At 37.7% G+C, this 25,567-nt stretch overlaps 1 protein-coding gene across 4 annotated transcripts in view; it reads right to left on the bottom strand.

Moving 5' to 3' along the window:
• Nucleotides 1–25,567, bottom strand: part of fbxw7 (F-box and WD repeat domain containing 7) — a 158,047-nt gene that overhangs the window by 21,563 nt on the left and 110,917 nt on the right. For 3 of the 4 annotated variants that reach the window (XM_058796750.1, XM_058796842.1, XM_058796927.1), the window contains 2 exons: nt 2,373–2,440; nt 22–160 (listed from right to left, as the gene is read on the bottom strand). In XM_058796750.1, the coding sequence (XP_058652733.1) occupies nt 22–160; nt 2,373–2,440 (207 nt within the window). Of the gene's footprint in view, nt 1–21; nt 161–2,372; nt 2,441–6,744; nt 7,012–25,567 lie in introns of those variants that run through there. The other variant, XM_058796998.1, reaches the window with a different exon arrangement.

Here is a 25,567-nt window from a genome sequence, read left to right as displayed (position 1 = left end):
AAATAGTTTGCTTGAACTCACCTGAAAAGTGCGGAGCCACTCCTGCAGGCCTGTGGGGGGCTGGATGGATGTGATACGTCGTCTCTGCTGACCCTGCCCATTGACTGCTCGAATGTCCCTAAACGTGGTGGGGGTGGCTGGGTACGGCAGTCCCGTGGGACTGTTCAGTGAGGGTTAGGGAGAGAAGGATGAGAACGGAGGAAAACTAATTAGACATCAAGACAAAATAAGATTTAAAACATTAAATGAAAACATTTGTTGCAAAATATTCGAAGGGCATTCTGGTGAGACATCTGACAGGAGACATCTGTATTGTGGTAATTCAAGAATATGAGAAGGCCAGTGCGAGCCTGTAGTTTATGGAAGATTTCAAAACAAAATGGTTCTGTGGATGAAGCTACTATGAAAATCTGAGGCTTTATTTCAGAACAATAGCTTGAGAATTGCAGCCAAAACCAAAGTGGTGAGTTAGACTGAATCTGTGCCAGATGAGCACTACAGTCCACTTGAGCCGCTGTTGTGGTCCAACATTAGACAACATGACCATTTACTTCAGCCTCAGAACTCAATCAGGCAGCATGATTTTATTCAGCCACCTGCTCCAAACCGATTCGTTCAGATGTTTATCTTCATCTTTGTTTCATTCATGGAAACCCTTTTCTGTTTACCTTTTTCACTATTTTAGAGTCCTTCTAAAACATGCTCAAAAGCATTTAATGTATGCAATCTATTAAGAACTGAAGCACATTCCCTTTTCCACTCGTGGTGAGAAAGGGACACAGAGAGTTGTCCCATGTCAGCAGTCCTTACAGCACTTCTGTGTCTCTGGGGCCCTACACTAACACCAAAAAGGCGATTCAGCACTCCTTCCTTGCATTCTGCTTATCTACAGATACCTTCTCCGGTGCAAGAAATGCTCAGATGAGAAGGAGAGAGGGAAGAGTGCAGGCGAGCACGTAGTGAGGTCCGTTCCATAATGGATTCATATTTAATGGGATTTGAGACCAAGATGCCAAGATGCTTCAATTACCCAGCGCGCAACTGCAACCTGGTTGGTCGTGTACTGTTCTAATATGAACCACAAGAACACCTGCGTCTTGAGAATAAGGCATGAATACTCGTCAGAGCTGACTGCTGAGCTTGGGTTTGCCGACTAAGGAACCTCTCGGGTGGCGATTACATGTTTAAGGGGTTTCAGAGTGACAGTGTCTCATTTCTGAACCATTAGCAGGATCAACATAAGCCAGATTTGCATTTCCTGATGTATATAGTACTTCTTGCAAGGTAGCAAAAGAAAATATGATCATAATTCTGTATGCAAGTAAGTGTTAAAAATGTTTCCATCAAATTTGTGAATTTAATTTAGGAGAAGAGCTGTGAATAAAGCTACATTTTTATCCCATGTGTTCTAAAGAACAACATTATCATTTCTGTGGAAATTTATGCAAAACTAGGAATACTAGTGGTTAAGACCATGCAGACAAATACATCTGATGGACAATGTGCTTGTTAGCGACCAAAGTAGGGGTGGGGATTGAAGCCAAACATCTTGAGCATATTATTCAAGTCATATGACATTTTTGATGCAGGAATTTATGTAAAATGTGTTTTTGATAGTTTATGTTCACGTGTCGCTTTTTTCATAATTTCCCCACCTCGCTTTTTATTAGCATCTTAGCATTTCCATCCAGCATTTTTGTGATATCTTAAAAAATTGTGGATGGAAACCAGGCTAATGAGGTATTATGTGGGACACTACTCTTCCAAAGTTGGGGATCTATAAAAATTTTTAATGTTGTGAAAAAAAACCCTCTTATGCTCAACAAGGCTGTATTTATTTGATCAAAAATACACACACAAAAAAAGTAATACTGTGAAATATTACAATTTAACAATTTACTATTTTAATATATTTAAAGAAAATAATTTATTCCTGTTGTGTAAAAGCTGAAGGAACCATTACATATTGCTGATTTGGTGCAATACTGGAAAAAGGTTGTGCTACTTATTTTTATAGAAATCGTTATACATTTTTTTCCTGTGACTTTTCTGTGATTTTACTTTTTCTTTTTTCAAAAGAACTTTCATTTGTAACAAAAAATTGATCAATTTAATGCGTCCTGGTATTTGTATTTTTTAAATTACATTTAATTTAATAAAAATTTTAAATCTTCAATTTTATTTAATAAATAAAATAAATATTTAATAAACTAATAAATTAAAAATAATAATAAAATTAGAGAAAATCCATAAAGAGGGATATCTCTCATACAACTCTGTTACTGTTCAACAAAGTAGATGTGTCCAATAAAATTGAATGCAACAGACTAAAACATTTTGCTGCTTTCAGGTAAGGTGGCAAAAGACCTTACCTTGGACAGGGCTTTTTTCCTGAAGGGAAAGGTCGAACCTCGGGGCCATGGTCCAACTTCCTCTTCATCTGCAACAAAGAGTAGGGAGAGTGCTGGTTAGTTTGGGTTCATAGAGGACTTGACAATAATGACAGCATAAACAACCAGCAAAGCAATTTGACAGTAATGAGAGGGTGGATGTCCAAGAAACATTTCTAAAACCACATGCCACTGATCCACCTGTGTTCTTTTCCTGTGTTAAGAGGTAACTGAGCGTGTGTTGGGTATTGTGCTGGTTCTCTCACCACCAAATGTAGGCCAAAGGAAGGAAGGTCATGTCCACTTTATAGTGACATGGCACAGAAAAGATAAAGTCTGACAGTTGATGCTAACGCTTGTCATGTGAGTCTTCAAAGAGGTGTATGTGGTAAACACACACCCCTCTCATAGGAGTTGGAAAGGGGAGCACATACACACAAACACACATCTGTGTGGGCGTGACAGGCACTGTGCTTTCACAACAGTCTAAATTTATATGGGCATAAAGGAGAAAAAAGAGCCACCCTATGCTTCACTGTCTCTTTCTATGTCACCCACCCCCCGCACAGGCTGAAATGGCCCTGGTTTTGCTGCATAGTTGGTGCCTGGCTACGGAGTATCTACTCTGGAAAAACAAGGGTTCAGTGTCCTCAACACAATGAGGTCCTAAAGCACATTTGAATAAAACTATTTTAGGAGGGTACAGGGCTGCCAGTGAATCTGTGTAGTTCACTTTCAGGAGGAGCTCAGTGATAGACTCCGAGTTATGAATCATTGTTGCCGTGCCAAGGGTTTGTGAGCCATTAAGTATGTAAGCACAAATTAAGAGTGACGAGTAAAGACTTTCACTACTGGATTAAGCCCATTCTGTTTACAATGCAGTTATGTATCATGGTAATTAACAGGTCTGAAATTATTCAAATCACAATGACATTATGCTTGTAAGGAACATTCAGTACTTATAGTTATTAGTACTGAATATACTAATAAGAATTAAAAAAAAAAAAAAAAGTCATGTTAAAAAGTCTCTAAAATATATTAAAGACTTCTTAAAAAAAAAAAAAAGTGTACACTGAATAAACCACTGGTTAAAGCGTTTAAAAGAGTACATCTGATGTAAAAGAGCATTATTATTCTACAAACACTATTTAGTAGCACTCAAGTGTTTATACATACAAATACTGACACATATATTTAATGCATATATTCAGAAATGATGCATTACATTGATCAGAAGTCAATAAAGACTTTTACATTGTACGAAAAATTAAATAAATGCTTTTCTTTAGAAATAATTTTGAAAAAAAAAAAATGGGTTTACAACATTGATGCCACTGTGAGAGTGACACTGAAAACTGGAGTAATGGCTGCTGAAAAAAATTCAGCTTTGCATCACAATAATAAATCACATATTGCGAGAAATTACTATTTTTCCATGTTTTTCTGTATTTTGTCCATATAAATGCAGACCTCGAGTATTAAGAGACTTATTACTACTAATTACAGTCTATGAAAAGGAGAAATGTAATCTTCAGCAAATCTTAACACACATTAATTTTTCATACTGTCATTCACCTGTGGCAACACTGACTCTATAGTATTTCATTTTATATAAACAAGAATATACTTTTCATTTTGTTTTATATATATATATATATATATATATATATATATATATATATATATATATATATATATATATATATATATATATATATATATATATATATATATATATATATATATATATATATATATATATATATATGTGTTCAAAATAAAGACTTTTAATTTATGCCATTTATCGGTTATTGGCCATAACATAAAAATAATCACTAATGTATCACAGTTTTGCTTAAAGCATTCATGACATTTAATGGAATTACCATACTGATTGCCAGGTTAAAATTATGCATTTGAACGTGTTCACGGTTGACCTTTTCGTGGCCAATTTAGAGTTTTGGCCTACAGTAAAAATTCCATTCATTGGTCTTGATATTCAAATGAAACCAATAAAACACTCGCATGATCACATCTGCTCCAATTGATCTAATGTCAGAGAAGCCAGGTATTTGATACACTCGAGTGAGGTCGAGCTGAAAGGTGTGTCTAATAATGAAGCTCTTGAGGGCCGGAGAGAGAGGAAAAAAACTAAAAAAACACAGATGAAATACAGCAGAAATGTCCATAAAATGTGAAAAGACCAAATCAAATTTTTTTTTAAAAATCACAAAAATAATTTGATTCTATCTATCTATATATATGGGCTAGTCTTTTTCCCATTTATTTAATCAAATCTAGTTTATTTTACATGACAGCTGGGCAAGGATCAGTTTAGACCAAACCGCAGCTGATTGCTCAGCCAGTGATCTCACTGCAAAGGTAGTCCAACAGATAGGACAGGCAGGGTGTGTGTGAGTAAATACGTATGAATGAAGATAAGATAGTAAAAAGATGGCATGACACTGAAGATGCATGAAAGTGTATGCCTGTAGCTGTGTGTGTTGGAGAGCATTGAGACTCTCTCACATTACTCCATGAGAATGTGTAACAAAACACGCAGGCAATGCCACATGTGCTAATCACTGCTAATAGCTAAACCTGTCTAGCCTACTTGGTAAAAAGCACTTAACACAAAATAGCGTGAATGAAGTAAAAGCATTCATTTGCTTAGTTATACATTCATTTCACTGAGTGGATTAGACTGTCGCTTCTCTCTTGGGTTCACAGCAAGAACCATCTGATTTTAGATGAGTCACTGTGTAATCATTCTCCATGTCTGACACAACAGTGCAGAAATGGCTTGGTCTGTGGTTAACAGGAATGCCTGTGTTCATGGAAACCGGTGCAGTCTTGGCAAATAACCTGTTTTAGAGAATAAATCCTGTGATTTATGAATGAATAACCTTGCTATGCATTTCAGAAGCTTCTTAGATTGGTAATGGCTACATATTTAGACTATGCAAGAGTGCTGTGCATCACACATACAACCCTAGCAGTCATGAATTACTAGAAGTCAAAAACTGAGTATCATGAAGGTTAGGGATAAAATTACAAGATCCATTTTTACATTTTGTCCATCTAAGAACATCAAACATCCTTAATGAGCTTCGTTTTTATAAGTAAACAATTAACGAGATTGCCTGGAGCATCCGTCAACGTCACTGTACTTCACTCGATGTTGTTCTGATCAGAGGACACCCTGAAAACTGCAGTGACTGCGAGCTTCTGATAAGCTCTCCCCTTTAAACGCTCATTTCACTCAAATTTACAATCATAAAGTGTGAGTTTCGGGACAGATGTGGCTCCGTTTCCTCAGTCAAATGCAATGACACAGTAACCCAATCACTGTAGGGTGGTCTGATGCCGCCAGGCAGTGGAGAATATACACACCCTTCAACAGGCAGCACAGAAACTGACACGACTCAAAATCATTACAAAATCATTCTCATATCACAACACTGAAGCTATAGGACATTCGTGACTGTACGTCCCTCGTTAACATGACCACAATAACAGTGAGAGAGTCCAGATACTGTTTCTGCTCTATACCAGCCTACATGACTGCAAAGCACAAATTAATATTACCAACAGGTTTACTCTGAATGGTGCAGTGGATGAGTATCAAATACTATAGCATCATACTCATCTGAACTATCAAATAAGAGTCAAGCAGTTAACTCTTAAAAGATCAAATAAATAATCTATAAAAGTACATAGGATGGATGCGGTGATGGTGAGATGTATGGGATGGACAGATAATATGATGTAGGCATCGCAGGTGCAGTGTGTGTGTGTGTGTGTGTGTGTGTGTGTGTGTGTGTGTGTGTGTGTAAGGATGGGCAGATGGTAGAGAAATAGTGATGGAGCCTCTGTTCTCCAAACCCATTCCATATTTAAGCGCATCACATCCTTTTCTGCATTTATTGTCAAGAAGACTCAAAGTAGGTTCACGTGAATGAATATCGCGAAAGGTGATTCTCTATGTCAGCTGGAGATTTTTCCGCAGTGGCCGTATATAAGAACAGTCGCATATTTCACCGACGCACCCTTAAAGACGAGCAGATCGTGTACGCGTTCAGAGCGCGACGCAACAAACCCGAACGCTGGCATAATCATCAACCAAGATGTGTACATTACACTCGCGCGCATCGTATTTGAATAGAACACATCGCGCCGTGCGAACCGACATCGCGCGCTTGCAGTGTACACCGCTTCTTTGATTTATAATGGGAGCGTTCCTGTCGCGTCAGGGCTGATGGGGTATTAAAGCGAGCCCCCTGAGAGAAGGCGGACAGCCGGTATGGATATAAAAGCCGCAGTGCACCCAACACAAATAACGGCATGTACTCACTTTATAGAAGATCATCTTTAAAGTGCCGTAGAAACCCATGGTGATGGTGGTGACGATAATCCGGGTGTGATTCACTGAGAGTCGAAGAAGAATTTATGGAAATATATCTGCGTGATAAGGGCTCTATTAATCCCGGATAGATCCGAAAGGGACATACTCATCCACGGACGGATGCATATGAAGCCGAACGGAAGAAACCAACGACTCGCCCGTCTGTCTCATTGACCGTCCTCTGAGCGGACTGACTGAGCGAACAGAAGGAGAAAGACGGGAGGGGAGGAGAGATGAAGACAGAGAGAGAGAGAGAGCGCGAGAACGAGACCCTGCCCTCTTCAGAGCCTCCCCTCGTCCTGACACCCAGCACAAAAACCGGGACTTTCTATTTCTTTCTATTAGTATGGACTCGAGTCATGTGTATATATGTGTGCGTGTATGTTTTGTAAAGATTTCTAGATACACACATGGAATAATACACAGTTGTCAATAAACCCCAAGTGATCTTTCATTTTTTGTATATATATATATACACACACACACACACACACATAAAAAAAATGAAAGATCACTTGGGGTTTATTGACAACTGTGTATTATTCCATGTTGCAATGCTGCTTCTGAAATACACAGACATTAAATTAATTCATTGCATGAGAAGACAAGAGACTGCAGAGTTTTGAAGGAAGAAAAAAAATCTCAGCTTTGAGTCCTGATGAACTTGATGTTTATTTTGTAATAATGACTGGCTGATGGTACGCTATCCTGCTTATTACACGGCTGCTAAAATAAATGGACATGAAATATTGATTTGAGTCGAAATTAATTTATTAGCTTACTTGTAGAGACAGCGGCGAGACAGAACACAAGCACTGCCATGTAGGAAACAGATTTCCAATTGAGAGCGTCAGTTACACAGTGTTGAGACAACTGTCATTATTCAGAATGTTTGACCTCTGAATTCTGCGACTGACAAACTGGAATCAAGTATTCCAGGGATCCCTGCAATAATTGTGTTACATTATTAACAAAACAAAAATGGACAGAAATGAATTGCTGGCTCTCAGGAGGATACACTGTGAGCACACAAAGGGATCAGATGACAGGTTTTCTGCAGATGAGGAAGTGAATGGTGCAGCTCAGTGAACAGGGCTATGCATGCAGCCAGAGGACGAAAGTGGAAGAGCCTGAGATTATATTCAACCGAAACCGGGTGGTGCACGCCTTCCACTTGTTGCGGTTCCTGAGCCCGCCCCATAGCCGCTGAAGTTGATTGCCGGCCCCTCCCCATGTTATTTCCATCAGACTGAGCAGGTGGTATTTGGCACTCGGGGTGGTTTTGTGTATGGACTGCATGATTAAAGATCGCCCAAGCATAGACAGACATTCAAGGGTTGTGTAAAAACAACAAAAAAAAAAAAAAAAAAAAAAAACACAAATATATTTAAAGTAATATATACTGAAATACACAGAGGTGTGCCATTTAATGAGCAGTGGAGTAAAACCACAACCAGAACAAATAAGTCATGCAATCACACGGAGATAACAGTTGAAAACAAGCAGTAAACTAGCAAAGAAACTTGAAACAGTAACACTTCACAATACGGTTCCACTACATTAGTTACTAATAACATTAACTAAGAATAATAAATGCTTTAGAGGTATTTTTCATTAATTTCAACATTTACCAATACATTATTAAAATCAAAATTGGTATCTGTTAATATTTAAATGGACCAGAGGTAACATGAACTAACAATAAATAGCAGTATTTTAATTAGCTAACATTAACAAAGATTAATATTGTAACCAATGTATTGCTCATTAACTAGAACTGTAAGCAACATTAACTAATGAGAACTTGCTGCAGTGTTAACAACAATTCTGTTTGCCTATTAAAACAAAGGGACAAAAAAAGGTTCCCTACAAATCAAGATACCTGCCTGTGGAGCTCTCCTTTACTCACAAGATTCTATGATCATTTTGAAAAAAATCCTACTAAAGATAAAGGAGGTCACATAAGGAGGTGACTGCTCGTCATCTGTGTTGTTCCTGTGACTCACTGAACAAGTCGAGACATGTCCCACAGACACCTCAGTGAAGTCTATACTGAACCACCCTGACTGCCTTTTTAAGAAAAGGGGGTCATCATGATACATGTTAAATTGTGTCCTTTAACACTCTTAACTATACTTTCATGACACAAATTCAGATTTGACTTCATTTAATAACATATAACTTGTTTCAAATGTATTAAGTACGACTAAAGTTACTTACTGAAGTTACTTACTGAAGTCCTGATGTACTATAATTATGTCCAATAAGTATTTTTTGCAAACCAATTACTTATTGACTTAAAGTCTAATGACTAATCATCCTATACAATGCAGTTTCAGTAAAAGTCAGCCAATCTAAAACTCATTAGACAAAAGTAAGATCCATTGCTTCAGACAAACTGAGAACAAACAGTAACTGAAGCTTAACAGCACACAGACACCCCAAGTTTCTGTGTCAAGGCTTTTGTTCAGAGGTAACAAGCCATGTCATGCATCTATAAGCACAGAACAGCCATGATCAACCAGAAAGAAGTTGCCATGCATCAAACCCAACCATTTCATTACACTTCACCAAAATGGGTTAAGATCAAACAAACTGGCAAGTGTGATAAAGCCAGACTAAACAAACCTCAAGGGATTGTGGTTGGTGTTACAATGCTCATTAAAGCCTAATCAAGGCAAATGAAAAGTGGGTATGTATCAAGGAAGTGTTAGCAAATGTGATCTCTGCCATTTGCCTGACATTCATTAGAAAGGAAACAGAACAGGATTAATTGGGCATCTACTTGTGAAACAATCAGCATGGCATCAAACACCTCCTATTGACCACCAGAGGCTAGATGTAATAAACAACAAACTACGTTAAGGCTGCAAGTAACCAAGTTGTTAGTTGAGTTAGCAGTTCTAGCAACCACTTTCGAATCAACGTCCTTAATCTGCTCCTCCGAGTAAGACTGATTCTCAGAGAAATCCATTTAGGGTATAACACTGTTGCCTCATCCTGATAATGAAAGTGCAGGCAAACGAAATTGTATTAATAAAACAATGTGTGCGGTTTCTCAGCATTGCGAGCAGTGAGAAAAATCTTAAAAAGAAGGCAAGTACTGGAAAACAACACTTGTGGGTTTAGACTTGCTGGCACAGGTTCCTTAGATTGTTCTCTTTGCACTTAAAAATATAAATAAATAAAAGCAGGGTTAATCTTTTCAGCTGCAGCGGATACTGTATTCTGCAGGGAGAGGACCACACTGAGTTACTGCGACCAAGCGTTAGGGACAAAATTGCACCTGTCAAAAGTTTCCAAGCAATTTGGTGATGAATTGCTAGGAAAAACTCTTCATCTTACACAGGTTCCAATGAATCTTTGTCTTGAAACCAATGAAACTAGAGAGCAAGTGAGCAGCTACAAGGAGCCGTTACGCCAATAACCTTGGCAACAAGGCCTGTATGAAATGGCGAGCAATTGTATTGAGGTAAACTTGGGATATTTCTTTGCGTAACACTTATCTGTTCTTCACCAATTGAAAACACTATTTTGGTTTGAATTCTTCTAAAAACATAGGTGTGACGATGACTCATCTCTCAACTGTTAGAACATCACTATGGCAACCCCTAAACAAACTGGAGCGTCTATGTATGTTGGGGGGGGGGTCACTGGGAGTTTGTGTGTATAAAGCGCTCTCTCTCCTCAGACAAAAACCCTCCTAAACTTTACACAGTGGATAGGAATGTGTGGCATGTGAGAAGGTCCTGCCCATGTCTTTTGAAGAGACTCTAACCCCCGCCATGTTCACAGTGGAGAAATAACAGACTCCATGGAGAGAGACTTTCCCCTGACATGCAACGGCAAAAAACAGGTGCTTTCCTATGAACTCTTGGGTTGTAAAGTCCATTTTGTTATCTCCCCATTTCATGGATTTTAGAATGATATAGATATGCTTAAGGCAACAAGACCTGCCAGACACATGATAGATGGCCCACAACAATGTTATATTGTTTTAGCGATGCAGCAATGCAAGTTCCAAGAAAATGTTAATTCCTTAAGACACTATCACAAATCAAGCAGGCAAAACGCCAAGAACATGCTGCAAACAGGAGGACAGCTTGTGAAAATTTGTGGATGCTAAAAGAGCTAGGATGAAGCGTCCAATACCATAATGCCCATTTATTTTGCCTGGATCTATTAAATTGAATTAATTTAGTCTTAACATTATAATGAGGGGGAAAAAACGCTGAAGAATAATTAAATTCTTAGAAAAGAAATCCTTACTGGATAGTTTGGCATACACTATTATTCATTTATTTATAAACAAAAATTAACATCAGAAGAAAAAAAAAAAAAAAAAAAAATGTTCGCCATGATCATGTGGTGCAGAAATATGTACTAAAAATACCCTTGAAGCCCTTGAAGACCAATATTACTCAGTCAAGGTCAATACATTTCTTAAAATATCAGATAATTTGAATTTACGACATTGGAGATCAAGTTGTAAAATGTCAACTCAAAGATTCCACAAAGAACTTGGCACATGCATTTTAAATTAGATTTTTCGTTTTAAAAGATTTTCCCCTTTTCTTTCATTTTCCATCTTGGAAACTTTTTGTCATTGACCCTGAATCATTCAAAATTAAAAATGAACATTAAAAATCAAGAAACTTGCATGAATGAAACAAATTGCTAAAACATTCCCAAACATTTAGGCATTGTATATTTGACCTTTTTGAAAAGAAAATGGAGGACAGACAGTGTCCTCCCTATGAATGGGCAACCGGTGCAAAGCAAGAAAGCGCACATTCCAATCGGACAGATGACATCGAGGTTAATGAATTCGCCTGCAGACTGCGATGTCCTACCAAGCACAATGATACCATCTGCTCCTGACCCGAGCATTTAGCCTCCAACTTCACAATAAGCACCTGATCCATCACGTTTGATTGGGTCATGACGAATGACATGCAGGCAGCATCCCTCATGGCTGGGTGAATGATGAAGATGAAATGATACACAGAGACATCGTGGGGTCACTGTCCAATTTAGGAATTGGATAAACAACAATGCTGGGTAAATTAAATTAAATCAGATGTGTGTAAAGCATAGAAGAGCAAAGGGAAATTATTTCTGTGATGTTAGGAAAAATCAATACACCTGAGATGGAAAAGCAAACGAAATGTAACAAATATTACAAAATATCCTCTAAACAGGATACAGAAACTGCAATTTCTTACAATTTTACATTTACAACAATCAGAATGAACACAGATGGGCCTTAGTCTCTTAACTCTAATTCCTTAATGAGCGATGGGAGAATTTCATCATGGTCTGATGCAAAGGTTTTTCTCAATTAGCCACAGTGCCATTTAGTATGACATGTGCACCCAACATAGGGAGAAATTAATTCAATTTCTGGGGTCATACATGCAAATTTAATCTTCATTTGTTCCAAGAACTAAAATATTCAAGCATACATGCTCACTGACCATTGCACCCTGATCTAATCTTGCAATATGACTGTCATAAATTCTTTGCAAACATACTGACTCATATGTTGACTATCATGAAGTAAAATCTAAATAGAGACTTTTGTTGGTAGCAACAGAGGCGAAGGACTTCTCTTTATTACAAGGCTTTTTCTGTTAAACCCCAAAGAGTTGTTCCATTTCTACTATCGACAGCAGAACTGTAAAGTATTAAAGCAAAAGAAATGTCCATTAGTTTGTGAAGGGAGGTTGTGGGCAAACGTTTTAAAACAGCAGGAAAGAGAACTACAAAAAACTCCAGGTGTTGTTTTCCTATCTGAGGACTGTAATTTTACCCGGCCTGTAGTGGTAATGTAGGGTAATTAGTGGGGACAGTGGCTACTGCTTTATTTTTCCAGCTGTTTGTGAAGTTCAGCAGCTCTGCATGTTTTAAGACAAGTTATAGTAACTGTTACTGACTGCTTACAGACTGGTTCCTCAGCATTCTTAAGGACATAGAAAAGAGCCTAAGGCAATACCTTACAATGCGAAAGATTTAATTTTTAAAGCAGGAGTGTCCCATCCTGCTCCTGGAAGGCTACTATCCTGCAGAGTCCTTATTATCCTAATCCTAATTAAACACATCTGAAAGAACTAATCAAGGTCTTCGGGATCACCAGAAACTTTAAGCTAAGTGTGTTGGAGCAGCTTGGAGCCAAACTCTACTGAACACTGGACTTCCAGAAGCAGGAATGGACACCCTTCTTCTAAAGAACCTGACAAAACAGAGGTGGTGACCTTATAGTAATTCTGTGAGCAGATATGATAAATTATCCCCTCCCTTGATAGCTTGAAGTGAACCATAACAGGAGGGCAACAGTCAGTCCTGCACAACATGAAAGAACAAACTGTTAAAAGCTCCACTTTTGACCCTCCATGTTACAGTGAAAGACAGGATTCTTCAAAGGTGCAGTGACCTTTAGCATAGCAGATTCCCACAGAAAGTCTTTGCCCTGATCTGGTTTCAGATGATAATTTTCAGACCACTCCAAGTGCATTAAACATACATTCTAAAAAATGCTGGGTTAAATTGGGTTGTTTTCAACCAACAGTTGGGTTAAATGTTTAACCCAACCTTCTGGGCAGTAACCCAACCGCTGGGTCAAAACAACCCAATCGCTGGGTTTGTTCATATTTTACCCAGCATCTTTTAGAGTGTAGGTAACCATGGAGGAAAGAGACTTGAAGAGCTAACTGGCAATGTCAAATAGAAACAATATGAAAGTCTTACTTTTAACAATATGAAAGTTTAACATTTTTCCTTTTTGAATAAAGTTTAAAAGCCAAACTGCATTACTTACACCCTACTCTGAAACACTATCAAGGATGTGAAACTTTTACATCCAAGTCAATCTTGTAGCCAATACAATTAGTGAAGAAATGTCAATGCATGACAGCAAAATCCCACATAATGTGTGAAGTATGTATGATGTTTTATCTTAAGACAGTTGCCTAAGGTCTGCTCAGAGCATGTGCATATAGATTTGTAAACCGATGCAATCTAGTGCCACTGCAGCTATTGATATTCTAGCCGAAGATTTTCTTTCATCTCCCACTTTGATGAGTCACATGGTGCAGATACTGCAGACAAGTCCAGATATAATATTTCTATCCTTATTTAAAAAAAAAAAAAAAAGTCTCATTAAAAGCTGACCTTTCATGGACTGTTTGTTTTTGTGGAGAGACACTTGAGAAGTAACCATTTTTTTAGAATCTGTAACTTCAACAGGGTGTGTGTGTGTGAGAATGAGAAAGTAGTCAGCTATGGAAGGTCAACTAACACCATGTAGAAAATGATGATTACCACAAACAGATAAAAATAGACCCAGATTACAGACCTGGAGCTCCACTAACAATGTTTTGTACTCTCATGAATGCATTTAAAACTGAAGAAAGGAGACATGAAGTCTGTGGTCTTGAAACCTCTGTGTAAACCAAACAACAGGGATGGGAATCTTTAGGCACCTCACAATCTGTTCCAATTCTGATTCTTGGAATCATAAGCCAATTCCAAAACGATTCTTGGAATCCAAAACTTTTTTTTATTTTTTTTTAAATGAATTAAAAAAGTTTACCAACTTTGAACATCAGAGGTATTTGCACATGTTCATTAAATTACTTATAGAAGTACTTTTTAAAATAATTAATTTATGATAAATCAAAACAATTGTTTCCAGACAAGCACAGCGACAAATTTTTCTATTTAAGAGCATTATTGCTGTTTGATTTTTACTGATAACATTATAGACAGCGGCAGATCTAAGAGATCAATTATTTTAACATATCAGATGTTTTGTCCTGTCCTTGAGACATAACTGACTTCTCATTTATTTTGCATTATAAAAGCATTTTGAGATTCAAATGCATTTAACCTCTGTTGTGTATTTGTGCGTAACTGGCAGCGAGCAGAATACAGCTGTCTCTAGCACACAAGTGTTATTGCACATATGCAAGAAAATAACCAAGCTCCGAATCGATTCTGAATATTTTGTTGAACTGTTGAAGAAAGACTCTCAGTGCATAAGAGAAGGAAATCTATTTTTTCTCCCATCCTTACTGAACAGGGCCATGCTCACAGCTAAATGAGAGAAATACCCCCTTCAGCAGCTACCAGTTCAAACACAAGCTCTCTCAATGAGGAAGATAAACTTTATGGAGGAAGGTGAAAGATTGTTCCAATAGCACATTCACTGTACATCAGTTGTACTTTGTCTTCTCCAAGGAAACTCTTGTGATGGATTTAGCGTATCCAGAGTTGGATATACCTGAGCAAAATTTTAATGTTCTAGAGTTTGTAAAAGTGGACAAATTGATGGAGTACAGGTCTGGAGAAACTAGAACTTCAGTAAAGTAATCTCAGGATCTACAAGCAAACAGGCTGTGCTCTATGCTGCATGTTTCAGAGTGATATATGGCCTCCACAGGTGAGTTAGAGATGCTCTCACGTGGAAGGAATGCAGGTGGAACAGATCTTGGGTAAAAGCTATGGCACACTGTCCAAAATCAACAGACTTTTATATCAGACTGTATGATACATCACAGCCAAGAATTTAGTTGTAATTGACAAACTGACAGAATGAAGGAACAGTCACATGTCACGACTAACATGAAAAACGTTTCCAGCTATGAGGGCGGAATTGAGAAAACTGACTAACTTGTGTACCCTAATAAGAGGTTTAACTACTGGACAAGTCTTAATCCTGACCTCTAGCTTGAAACATGTAAACCTGCTTCACTGCAGAGGGCATGTTCAGTCTTGTTGCTGCTGTCATTAGCTGTTTCCTCTTACACTAGTTCCTGTTCCAGACGCTCCAGTCGGGCTGGTATAATATATCGTTTTCGGCGCTGAGGGAGGATCTTAACCATGTGGTTAGACCACAATTGCAGCTCTTTCATATCCATGTACGCTGACGCTGATTCTGAACCAGTTTCACCTCTTCAAATCTTACTCCTCCATGAGAAGGCAGTGCCAATGCTGATCAGATATCAGTGTCAAACTTACACCACAAGGTGCTTTTCATAAAAACAACGGCCCAGCCTTTGAAATGAGGAATGGAAAAATACCTGAAAAATCAAATCACAACTAAATGCACTACTGGTTGCTGTCTTCCAGAAATAAAAAAAGAAACAGCTTGGCAAAGAAACAAACGGTTTTTGACTTTTGTTTTGGATGGTGTGTGTCAGTTGAAGCCAGATGATGTAACACAACAGCAATGCTGGCCTGTCTCAGATGTTAAGTGAAAGACACTGCAACTTTCAAAAAAGGAATATTATGGTGCTCATGATCATTCTTCCTATTTGGAATAGAATCATGTTCTTGCTCTGGTTGGTTGCACAAATATTGACAAAATGTTCTTCTACTGACTCAAGTCCAGTCAATTTAGCTGTGGACAGCTGTCAGAGCTTACATTGGTGTATAAAAACATTTACCAACAAACAAAACCTATTACAATGACTTCATTCAAGTGCACCAGATAGAGTAGGCGCGACTCCAAAATAACTGTAAGGATCAGATTTAGCTCAATTATGGAGCAGTGCCTGTGGCGGAGGTTTAAAACGCTAACCACACACAAACAGAAAGAGTAAACATAAGCAGGCTCCTCAAGAGCCTCAGGACAGGCCTCAAGGGTTGAAGGAGCTCTCACTCTCTCAGTTTTCTCAATCGGCTTTCAGAAGAACAACTGAAAGTCTCTAAGCACGTTGTTAAAAATCGGTGTGACCTGCTAAGCAAGCTGGTATCTGAAAGACACAAACTTTTTAATCGCACATAGAGGACTTAATTATAGAAGGTTTGAATTTGGAGCGAGATTAATCACTTGAGGCACAGAGGCACAAACTGTTGCCCCATGGGACATAAGAGAGAACCGTGACTCTGGGTCAAGATGTGAGAGTGTGATGAAGTAATTACTCTTAGTCAGGCCCTGTAGGACAAAGAGTGACAGTCGCTAACAGGATGATATCAAGTGTTTGGTTACATCTCCAGAGGGTTGAGAGAGCAGTCAGTCATGAGCAGAGACACAATCCTCTCAGCCCTTCCTGTCTGTGTGTACTGCAAAACAACAAGAGCAGGTTCTCCCAACCTAATACCACGGGTGATGGTTTAAGTAAGGGAGGAACACAATGTAGCAATCAAAGAGACAGAATGAGGTACTGAGTCAGAAAGCAAGATGAAAATAAGCAATGATGAATAAAGATATTCAGCCTATGCGTTATTTAATACTTTGTACATTTGTTTGACGTGTTGCATGACACTCCACAGACTGTGCACAGAGCCCTCATTTGGGCTGACTGGATGAATTTCATGGTTGTAACATTCTCAGAAATAACTAACAGCAATGCAGAGACAACACTAACTGAACCAGAAAGAAACAGGAGTGAGTAGCTTGCTGAACTTCATTTACATAGCCAGGTAAATAACATTGTTTGCTGGTCATTGATCATATGAAAGAGGTGGAGGCATTTATAATTTATTAAAACCAGTTAATTCTGTTCACATATGAATGTTAAGAAATTCTTTCTTTTTGTGCTGTGCAAAAAATTATAATTCAACACTGTAAAAAACTATGATTTTAACAGTAAAAGACTGTAAAAATTGGTTAAATGGCTACTGGTAAGTTCCCCTACTATATATGGTGAAAAACTGTATTGGACATTACATGTAATTTTATGGTTGTATACCGTTTTTGGAAAAAAAACAAATAACTGTAAATTGACATTCCCAGAATTCCCTGTGTTACATTTCAAATTTTTGGTTTTCATTGTTGTTGAAATGTTTCATCTTCAGTTTTGTACATTAGGGTTGTACTGTATGTTAAATGAATGTTTATTGCATTATTTCAGTTTCATGTGTTACCATAATAGTGTTTAGTGTTTGTGTGAATGAAACTGTGCACCTTCTATACTAGTGTTGTCAAAAGTACCGACCACGATACCATTCGGTACTGAAATTTAAAAAACGTCCATTTCCAGCTAAGATTTGAGCGCTGCTTCACGCTCTTCACCGAGCGCTAGGGCTGGGTATTGATTCAGATGTCCCGATTCAATTCGATTTCGATTCGCAAGCTCTTGATTCAATTCTCGATTTTTTTTATTACATTCAGTGAATATAGTTTTAATACAAAAGCTATTGATATTTCTAACAAAATAAACAGTAAACATCAGTTTATAAATAGTGAATTAATAAAAAGAAATTAAGAACCACAGGCCTGTATTTTAAACCCATTCTTTTATTTTGTATAGGGTCCTTTCTTAAACAATAATAGAGCCCTATAAAATGTTCTTAATTTTTCTGGTAATCAGATGAAGGCATAAAAAACATTTATTCTAATCAAATGAAAATTAAACCCTTTTATTTTTTGGCAAAGTGCTGCACAACAGGTTTACTGTTAAAATTAAAAAGAAAACAAATGGGATTATTCCTTTAAAAATAAAGATTTATTAATATTAGTAGTAGTAGCATTGAGTCTTAATACTGCTCTTAACGTTAAACTAAACTTATTTTGACAGGTTGCCGTGAGGAACTTGCAGCTGCTGTGTATCAAGTGATACGACGGTAGTTTTCTCAAATTAAACTGTAAAATGCTAATGAAATGACTCTCAGAGGAGCTGTGTGTTAATATCATCATATAGTGAGACGGCAGAAGATGAAAACACCGCGAGCGTCGTCCGCGCTTTAGTATGTGTGTAGTAAACAAAAGAGTGCGTCGCGCCATCCGCCATTCATTCATTCATTCATTGCGGAAATCATTGCGCCCTATGCGTGATATCAAATGCTTAATTTCACCTGAGCATTATGAATCACGCGTATGGCTTTGTTCTTGGTTCTCATCAACAGTATCTCTGGCATGATAAGCACTGAATGAATGACAGGCTTTCTGTTGTTACATCGTGCATCGGTAAATAAGGGTGACATCTAGTGGAGAGGACTAATGATAATAAGCACATTAATCAGATCATGTTTTAAATGTTTGCTGAAATAAATACCGGAAAAGATCGATTCGCGGCTTTTGAGAATCGATATCGAATCGACATCATTAAAAAAAACGATTAATTGAAAAATCTATTTTTTTGCCCAGCCCTACGGAGCGCATCATAGATGTATCTGTTGAGCACGTGAACACAATGACCAATCAGCGCGGTTTAAGAATCCGCTCAACAGCGCTCAAATCTTAGCAGGAAATGGATGTTTTAAATTTCAGTACCGAATGATATCACAGTCGGTACTTTTGACAACACTATTCTATACATGTTAATATATAAAAGCTGCTTGTGATGGGCTTTGATTCATCATGTGATGTTCTCATCACCACCTGCTTTTGGTGGTTATCAGTGTATTACACAAAAGGTACAAAACAGATTTTAGTACTTCAATAGGTTGGTGAATTAACATTATATCAGTTAATGAAATTACAGTATTTAAATGTAAATTTAAGTTAAAACCATAAAACCTAAAATGTTGCTACCGTATTTTTACGGAAAAATTCTGGCAACCACAGCTGCCGTTTACCACCGGGTTTTTTTTTTTTTTTTTTAAACAGTGTAGATGTATATTTCGGGTTAAATAGTCAAAGTTCAGAATACTGTTTGGAGATTTTTATTCTTTGAACAGAGGGTAGTGTTCAAACTCTCATGTCTTTCTAAAGGGGTCGCAAAAGGCAATTTTACTAAAAAGCTTGGTGCTTTACTATGCCTCAAATGTACCGACTCAGCTACTTTACCCACCTTCTTTTGAATTTGTCCAACAGGACCAAAATGCAATGTTAGAAAAAATCAGAAGTGAACAACCATGCAAACACATCCTTAAAGAAGCAATGAACACTTCCATGAGTGCCTCAGTGACATCACTTGCACATAGACCCTTGCATAAACCAGGTTTTAGTGAGAATGTGGAAAGAGGGCAATGTGGGCCTCTGAAACGAAAAAAAAAAAAATTGCATGGAAAAAAGCTCGATCACACCCTGCTTCAGGGTGTTTCTGGAACTTGATTATAATTTCTGCTGAATTTCATGCTGAAGGAAACAGCTGGACCACAGGCATGGAAATTCACTAATTAAGACTGTTGTGATGTCCATGTAAACAGTCCCTTAAACCACCCAGGACAGACAGTTTTTACATATAATGTGGAACATCACAGAGAGAGAGAGAGAAACACTACTTAACTACAAGTAGATGAGAAGTACTACATTGTTTAGAGAAAAGCAGTTAGATAACTTGTTTTTCTTTTTAATGATCTCAGAAATGCAACGAGAAGCAAAGAGGCTGCACAAGTTCTCTCCGCAAAGTCGAACGGGTCAAGATTTTCTCCGCACTAACACTTCCAAAGACAGGCTTCATGGTCCACAACAACACAAAAGAGTCCTATATTATTCAAGGGAGCAATCTGCCCATCATCAATAATAGATGTCTGCCACTGGCAGCAGAACGTTAAGTGCTCATGTATTCTTAATGAGTCTAGGGTTGGAGAGGAACTGCGTGCCACCTCGTGCTCTAAACGGCCGCCCATGGGGAATCGTGGTTATGTATCCCTGTTAACACGCATGACTTCACCAGAACTGCCCCATCAACCTCCTCTCTCATGAATCCAACAGCTCTGAGAAACACTCGTCCAGATAGACCACACAGAGCGCTGAAAGACTGCAATGCCGCACTGTTTAACACCGCTTGCTTTGAGGTCCTACTATGAACGGAAACAAAAGGAACGTATTGCTCATTAAAGGTGCAAGTTTGTGTTTATTCAGTAACCAGGTCTTGTAGTTTCTAAAAGTTCCTTTGTGGTGGTGGCATTCAAAAATCAACTGAGGAATGTAGGTATGAGCTCAAGATTTCTATAGTGTGCTAGCAAAGAGACCAGAATAAAGACAAATGGCCGTTTTGAAACAGAGTGAGAGCTGGGATATAATGAACTACTTCCATTGTCTTGGGTCAGTTTGCTGAGGTCTTGAAATATCGTGACTCGAATGCAAACCAATTGCACCCGTCTTCTGTCTTGCTCAGCCATGACAGTCTTCAAACAGCCAGAAGTCATGTTTAACCAACTGATGATAAGAGTAACATTTTCATTATTCTATCATAGAGGTCATCACTAATCATTTCTATTTGAATTCTATTTAACTGACTGCCAACAAGTTTATGTACTTTTAACAGCATAATTACTTTGTCTTAAGTGACACTCTTGAAAAAAATGGGGACAGTGAAATAAATGTTACAATTACTTGGGTAAAAATGTTAAACTAGAATGTGTAAAATGCAATCCTGTTCTTAACATTCCCTCTTTGTTGCACATTTACACCACGTGTAAAAATGAAAAATCTACAAAAATTGTTGACATTACAATTTTAATTAATGTGAAATCAGTCACAATGCAAGATTGTTGCGATTATGTAAAAACTAAAAATTATAAATTATATTAAATTATAATTAAAAAAAATACCCAAATGACTCTGGAAATATATACCTCAAATTAAAACTGGAATCAAACAGAATCGAGAGCCTGTGATTCAGAATCAAATTGGGAAATCTGTGTCAGTACCCTCTCCTAATAAGGAAGCTTACTACACCGAAGTGCTAAATTGTTCTGGGTTTTCCAGGGTTGTAATGGGATTGTGGATAATCTTATTCAGATTTGGTAAAAGTAACACTTCAATTTATGCTGGTTTTAAGATGTTTTGTGTAATGCTGGGAAGGTTACAGGAATGAACGTATCGGAAGCTAATAAAATTGCATCCCATATGCTACTTAGAACTTGACGAAAGAGCACAAGTTAGAGCCACAGGTATCTAGTCATAAATTTCTCTTCTGGAAGAAGCTATGACACTGTATCCTAAAAGTCTCCATGTTCAAATCTCTGCCCAGTTCCTCTCAGAGAACAGTCCAGCATCTGCTAAAAATAAAACCTCTTAGACTCCTAATGATACTTCATGTCAAAGTACATTAACATAATTAAATGATTAAAGAAGTGGACCATTAACAAAACTGTGACATTCAAAACAAATGTTTCCTTTCACCCGAAAATAAGAGTGCTTTACCTTTTCATTCAGATGCAAATTAAAAAAATGTTATAAAGATGAAATTAATTTGAACTTTATTTGAATATTCATAATTTAATAACCACAGGCTGCCACTCACCAAAGTAAGATGATAATAAGGATTCAATAATTTAAATATTTAATGTTTCATTTAAAATGTTCATAACTATTTAAATATATTTAACTATTAAAAATCTAAATATATAAATTTTATATACTGTATATAGTTTTTAAATCACTTCTGCATAAACTATACATTTAAAACATTGTCGTTGCATATTTGCATCATGATTTGATATTTATGCATTTCAAATAAAATAAATTATTTTCATCAGCTAGATTTGTAGGATTATATAAAAAGTTTTGGTTTCACTTTATTTTGATGGTCACATTCTATTAACTATAAGTAATGTTGCACCTACATTTCTACTAACTCTCAGAGTGTTAGTAGTGTATTAGTTGACTGGTAGGGTTAGGGTTAGATTAAGTTGACACGTTCTTGCAAAGTTACTGATAGTCAGTAGAATATCTGTTGGGAGACCAACACAACAAGGAGTTAGTAGATATGAAGCAGACAGTCTACTAATACTCTTATGAGAGTTTGTTGACATGTAGTTGCAACATTACTTCGGGTCAACAGAATGTTCAAAAGGGACCATCAAAATAAAGTGTTACCAAAGTTTCTATCATCCATCCATAAGTAACACTATAAAACACCACAATTGCACTCACATAGACACTGGCAGTCTGCAGCAGACCTGAATTAGAGATGCTGATTAAGGAGTTTTTGTTGGGCTGGCCACATCCCTCTACCGTACATGCTGAGAAATGCAAACTGAACATGGTGCTTTACGTGATGAGAGATGCTGGGTCAGTGACGCAGTCTATGCAGCTACCCGAGTGCTTTCTCCTGCTCAGCCGGAGGCCTCAGTTTGCTTTTGGCTACAGAGTTGTTGATTAAGTCCAACAGGATCCAACAAGGCGAGAAGTGTCAATAAACGTGTGTATAGAAAGACTCAAGCACGCACTGGCGCAGTGTACAGAGCTGCCCTACTGAAGATAGATGGAGTACAAACATGACTTCCTTTTCCTTCCATCAGCTTTGCCACAAAGAGAGAGCATCTTTTTACGCCAGCTGGCCATCCTCCTCTGAGGATAAGACACTACATGATCCAGGGAGCCAGAAAGAGAGGTTAGAACAGCTTCCCAAAAATAGACGCTCCTCTGTCGACTGCTCGTCTTGCTTTCATACCACAACGGCAGTCAATTTTCTGTAGGAGGATTCCTTGAATTTCAGTCCAAAGCCACACTGCTTTTTCTAGTGATCACTGGACAGGTTCTGATTTAAAAACAGCCAGGCAGGATGCACTGAATCAAAGGAGATAAATCATCTATAACACCGAGGCTGATATCACAACCATTTGCATATTCTCATTTCATAATCACTGCTCCACACCGCTGTCTTGGGGCTGGGTAGATAAAGGTTGAATCAATGGGCTTGTTCATGAACCATCCCTTGCTAAATCAATCATGAACACTCAGAATATAAGGGAAAAAACCAAACTGATACATTAAGTAAGTGTGTGGCCATTTGTAACTTGAATGTGCAAGGCTTCCGCTTCCAGTTATTTTCGCTGAACAAAAAGGGTCCGTTATGTGCAAATAATTTAACCATTTACTGCACTATTCTAATTATTTATCTAAAGCAGCTTGCACATTCATATTCACTTGTATAAATCCACCTTATGATAGTCCAACGAATGAGTGCATGAAAATGAGTATGCCAGAAAAGCTGTGGACGCCCTCGGGTAAGACATGCTCATTTCATTTGGCATGAAACTACCATTGTATAGATATTCTCTAACAGCTAGCCGTTGAGGGACATTGGTTGTTTAGGCTACTCATTTTCAGGTGCATCATGAGATTGAATGAGTGCACTTGATAAGGTTTACTATGGTTTGAGACACCACTATAAATGGCTGCCATCTCAAATTATATTATAGTTCATTATATTAAGGGTAATAGGGGCGATATCAGGTTTTTTTCATCCCATATTTTTTTTCAATTACTCACTCCATGTCTCTTGAAGCCAATCTTGGCAACAAAATCATTTATTATTATTATTATTATTATTGTAATATTCTATGAGCAAGACAAATAAATACATTGGGTCCCACTTTATATTAGGTGGCCTTAACTACTATGTACTTACATTTAAATTAACCATTTGGTGCAATGCACTTATTGTGTACATGTGTTTACATTGTACTTATATTTTTAAAAATACCTCTATGTAATTACATCTGTAATTACATTTATAATTACACTGTTGACTCATCCCTTACACCTTAACCTACCCTTAAACCTACCCAAACCACCAAACCTGTCCCTAACCTTAACCTGTCCCTAACCTGTCCCGAATCCCACCTCAATAGCAGCAAATGTGTTTTGCAATATAATATGAACACAATAAGTACATTGTACTTATTTTTTGATGCAAGTACATAGTAGTTAAGGCAACCTAATATAAAGTGACCATACATTGAGGTTTACTCCAAGTCTTTTGAAAAGACAGTTACTTTATTTGATGAATTTTATACTTTGAGCAAATCAAATATGATAAAGAATCACTAATGTGATTTTAGACAGCTGCTGAATTAAACTAGAGAAACACAGTAGTCTTGAATCATTCAGCCTGTTTTTATGAACAAAATTCATTGATTCACTGAAAACAGATCATTCTCATGAACGCATGAAGGAGGTAGGATGGATGTTAAGATAATCAGTGAACAGTGACTTACATTAAGATCTGTTCGTCATACACAAATCAACTACTTTTTGATACTTTGAGCTTTCACTTTTTCGCTCCAGTCCCCATTTAAAGTAATGGGATGAAATTCTCAGAATTTCTCCTTTTAAAGTTCAATGGAAAAATGTCAGCCATTCTTGTTTGGAACAACTTGAAGGATGATGTCAGATTTTCCATTTTTGTGTAAACTACCCCTTTAAATCCACTTCAGCATGACACCGTTATTTTAAAAGTGTTAAGGCTATAAATGGCAAATCAGTTTTATTTGGTGCTAATCTACTAATGTAATAATGGATGCTTCAATATTAGTGCTGCTGTACTGGTCAACAGGATTTACCCAACAAACCCTTAAATGAACCTTCGACTTAACTTCCCAGAGCCGATTAGCCTTTATGTACACCGCACCACCTTAGGATGTAGGTACATGAAAGGTAACAGCTTTTCCCTTGTGCTGACATTCTGCACCGAGACCTGCCCACCAGGACAGCTGTATGGAAATTAGAGAGCTTGGGCTGCACCATTACATGGCCCGCCCTGGCAGCGCTCAGAACAACGGCTCTCTCAGCACCGTTGCTTCAGGCATGAACTTGGCAGATTAGCCATTCAGGAAACAAATAAGCCCTCTAACACAGACGGCCCCCTGAAAGGGAGAAATAAAAACAACCTGAATGCTACGACCAGAGAAAAGAGGCCTGAAAAACACTACGTTTCCTCCCTCCAAAGACATTGTGTCTGAGGGATGGAAAACCCTCTGTCGGTGAGCTTGTTTTCCATCTCGTCTCTCTTTCTCTCTCTCAATGCGCAAGCAGTGATATTTAACAAGGTTGTAAATAAGCAGCCCTGGGGCATTGTATTATAACAGGATACGCGCACCCTAAAGTGCTCAACAACAGAGGGTACACAGTACAAATATTTCTGAACGA

Source organism: Onychostoma macrolepis, chromosome 01 (genome assembly GCF_012432095.1).
Source record: "Onychostoma macrolepis isolate SWU-2019 chromosome 01, ASM1243209v1, whole genome shotgun sequence".
Lineage (NCBI taxonomy): Eukaryota > Metazoa > Chordata > Actinopteri > Cypriniformes > Cyprinidae > Onychostoma > Onychostoma macrolepis.
The sequence above is the reverse complement of the archived record's forward strand: the minus strand, read 5'-3'. Positions and strand labels throughout refer to the sequence as shown.